This window comes from Phaseolus vulgaris, chromosome 10 (genome assembly GCF_000499845.2).
Source record: "Phaseolus vulgaris cultivar G19833 chromosome 10, P. vulgaris v2.0, whole genome shotgun sequence".
NCBI classification, from domain to species: Eukaryota; Viridiplantae; Streptophyta; class Magnoliopsida; order Fabales; family Fabaceae; genus Phaseolus; species Phaseolus vulgaris.
Genome location: NC_023750.2, coordinates 37,232,337 through 37,235,940, shown reverse-complemented (window position 1 = coordinate 37,235,940; position 3,604 = coordinate 37,232,337). Strand labels below are relative to the sequence as shown.

At 40.7% G+C, this 3,604-nt stretch overlaps 1 protein-coding gene across 1 annotated transcript; it reads left to right on the top strand.

Annotated features, from left to right (window-relative positions):
* On the top strand, positions 1-3,604 carry LOC137818907 (uncharacterized protein At1g01500). The gene is made up of 2 exons (XM_068622563.1): positions 1-1,051; positions 2,849-3,604. Exons 1-2 carry the CDS (start codon positions 368-370, stop codon positions 3,077-3,079), a joined length of 915 nt encoding a protein of 304 aa, XP_068478664.1. The 5' UTR covers positions 1-367; the 3' UTR covers positions 3,080-3,604.

Here is a 3,604-nt window from a genome sequence, read left to right as displayed (position 1 = left end):
CAAGTTGCAGTGTGAGTGGTGTGTTTGGAAAATGGAGAGAGTGAGAGCGAGATGAAGCTGTAGAGTGAGTTCAGACAGAGAAACGCGTGTCTCTCTCTAATCCTTGTTCTTTTTCTCTTTGACTCTTCCCAACAATTTCTCCCTCCCTTCAGTATATTTAACATAAGCCAAAGGAAACCTTATTTTTTCCAAACCAAACACGCCCTTTGACCACCCTTCTCTTCTTCATTCATGTCTTTTCAGTTAAAACCCTATTTTTCCGCGTTTTGCCTTCTTCTTCTCATCACAATCATCATCACCTAATTCAGCGCATTTGCGAATTCCCCAACCAAACCATTCCCAATTCGCAGATTAATTGGATTCTTACATGGATCAACAACAAGAGGAAGACCCGATCGTTGCCAAAACCACGCCGTTGACGACTTTCCCTTCCCTCACCCATTCGGCGTGCCTCGAAATTCGTCTCTTCTATGTCAGAATCTCCCCCTGCCTCGTCGACACGCTCCCCGACCACCTCACGCTCTGCCACGCGCGCCGCCACGTTGCCGTCTCGCTCGTCGTTAACGCGGCCCCGGTTCCGGCCTCCACCCCCGCCACGCTCCCCCTCCGCCGAGGCCGCGTCGACCGCCATGCCGCCGAGGTCACCTACGTCGCCACCGACACCGTCAGCCTCAGCGGCAGCGCCGACTTCGAGGTCTACGAGAACGACGCGCTCTTCCTCTGCGGCTCCCTCGAGCGCCTCGACTCCGAATGGAGAAACGGGTCCGGGTCCGGGTCGGGATGGGGCATGGACTGTCATGTGGCGGCGGGGTCCGTCGGGTCAGGTTGCTCGGCGTTCTTCAGACCGCGCCTCGGGGTTTCCGCGCCGTCGATTGAGGTCTACGTTGCCGGGTGCTGCTCTGGCGTGCCGGTGATCCTGAGCAAGGCTATTCAGATGAGTCCGCGGAGGAGGGTGCCGAGACATGCCACGCTTGACGCCATTCCCGAGGATGAGGAAATGATGATGGAGAAGAATCGTGTTGACGGTTTTGTTCCCAACCAGAAGTTGCGGGTATGTGGATTGAATGAATTGTTATGTAATGGTGATTATTTTTGTGAATTGTGAATGTCACCGTTTGGGGTATTGGTTTCTTGAGTTCATGTTCAAGCATTTGTCCTAATGTTTAAACTCTAAGGTCTCCCTCTTTTTAAAAACTTTAGTAGTTTAGTTTTATAAATTTAGTTAAGAATGCATTTGTTGTTTTAAATCTTTTTAACACTATCATTGAATCATAAATTATTCAAATTTTCCAAGTTTTAAAAGTTATGTAGGCGATTTCTTTTGTGGGATGTGTCATTTCTGAAATTAACTTGGGTTTTCTTTGGAGTTGCATTTGTGTCTTGGAAGCAGTTAATGATTTTTTGCTAGCTGTGTAACCGTGTTTTTGATTACGCGGGATTGAATCTGCGAAGTGAATAATAGTTACTTGTTTTTTAGGGAATTTCTTAGATGTTAAACACAAAGGATTTAGGCAGAACACGAGGTGTGTATGTGACTTGTGGTTTTAGGATGGATGCAAAACCAGCTTAAGCTTTTGACATGGTTGATCGGTGATTCATGACAGTTTCTTTGTATGGAGTTATGGTCATGCCATTCTGTAGTATGTAATGTCTGCATTAAGCCCAAAATGTAGAAGACTTTGTGGTTGATTTGTGGAGGTCGTTGCTTGAGTCATGCCAAATTAACTTTGCAATGCATGTCTTCCTTATTGAACTAATAGTTAATTTAGAAAGGCTAAAAAACATAGATATTGTTAAATTTGGTTTTACTCCAGTAACGTTTTTAGGGATTATTTACAAGTGACATGTTTGTGGTATGTCAAAATTTATGAAAAGTGGTGATAGGGACCATTTTGAAAAAAATTAAAATTTGTGTGAATTAATACCAACAATTGTTGTTTTGTAAAGTACTGATGAACTGTGTACAACAAGAAAGCATTCTGATAGTTCTGAAAAGAGCCATAATTGATAGTGCTGTATCATTTCAAACCAGAGTTTGATTATTTTTCTGTATCATAGTCAGACCTCATCAAACTGATGCTTAAATGGATTTCATTTCCGTCCATTACCAGTTTAAAACATTTTTATGCCGCCATGCAATCATGTATTTTTTCAATCATTGAAATTGTTTGACTGCTGGAAGTTGGAAACACTACTGAAAGAAAGTGTAAACAACTACACCGAAATTGGATTATGTTTATATTTCATTCTGAATTAATAGCTTAAAATAAGTGTCATTCTGATGGTTTTAAAAAGAGGCTTATTTGATAGTTCTATCACCTTCCAATAGTATGATTATTTTATTGTATCAAACAATAACACATTTTGGGAAATAGGCAACCGCCTTGGTCAAGGAGGCCCTCTGTTTGGATTTCAATTAGGAATGCATAAACAGATGCTGAAGCCAATCCTCCCTCTCGCATATTTTTCTGTTCAATTGATCTGGAATGTATGCAAACAAACTTAATAGATGGATTGGTATCAAGATGATATCTGACAAGTGATAAACTAAAATTGATGTCAGGTATTGTCTGTTGAAGTGGTTCCAGTCTTCAACTATGACTACTGTTTGAACCATTGCGATTTTGAACATAAAGAAATTGTGATCTTAATTTCAGTTATTTTTTGTGTTTAATATGATGATCAACTCACCAAGGATCCGACTTGCTGCATGCAGTTATATCATACACCTTTCCAAATGCATTTATTTCTTTTCAGTACAAATGGTCAAGGGGGTAGTATTTGCAGTCTTACCTGAACCTTGTAATTTCTGAAATATAAATCGTTTTGCATTGATGATACCTTGCAGATAACAGAGTCGGAGGTTGATGATTATGATTGTGATGAGAAGATGGGGAATGGTTTCTACTCTCAAGAGATGTATCTGGGTGAGGATGGACAACTCTCATGGTTCAATGCTGGGGTTAGAGTTGGTGTTGGAATTGGCCTTGGGATGTGCGTGGGGATAGGGATTGGAGTGGGGCTGCTGATGCGTTCATACCAAACAACAACCAGGAACTTCAGGAGGAGATTTTTCTAAACTGTAATAAGGAAATTGCTACTCTAGTTTAATGGCAGGCAAGAAAATATATTGGAGCTCAATGAAGGGTGCTTGGGGCATTCCTTGAAGAGGATCCAAAAATTGAACAAGCAAAATGCATGAAGTGTAAGTTTTGTAGGTGAGTGAAGATTGTGCTTCCTGTGTTTTGTAGCTTACTCTCAGATACGTTCACGTAGCTTTGAAGATTTGCATTTCGTGTAAATTTTATCTGATCTTCCGACAACAATAGATATCAATAAAAGAGCAATTCAATACAACTGCTTTGAGGATGTGGTGTACCAGCAGGATCTGGTGTTCAGGGACCATCATAAAGTTGCCAGAGGTTTTCACTATGAGCATGTAACGAGGTTTTACTGTTTGTTTATTGCCTTGTAGATATATTTTATCATTTCAAACAATTTTTTATAAGTACATATATACCTATATGTTTCTGTTTCCATATGGTAAATGATTTTCTCAAAACTATCTTCACTTTTAATAAATGTTATTTTCGATTTGCTTCAA

Excerpts from the sequence above, each read along its gene's own strand:
- LOC137818907 (XM_068622563.1), top strand. The coding sequence starts at position 368 with ATGGATCAACAACAAGAGGAAGACCCGATCGTTGCCAAAACCACGCCG. Across the intron at positions 1,052-2,848 it reads TTCCCAACCAGAAGTTGCGG|ATAACAGAGTCGGAGGTTGA; the intron begins GTATGTGGATTG and ends GATACCTTGCAG.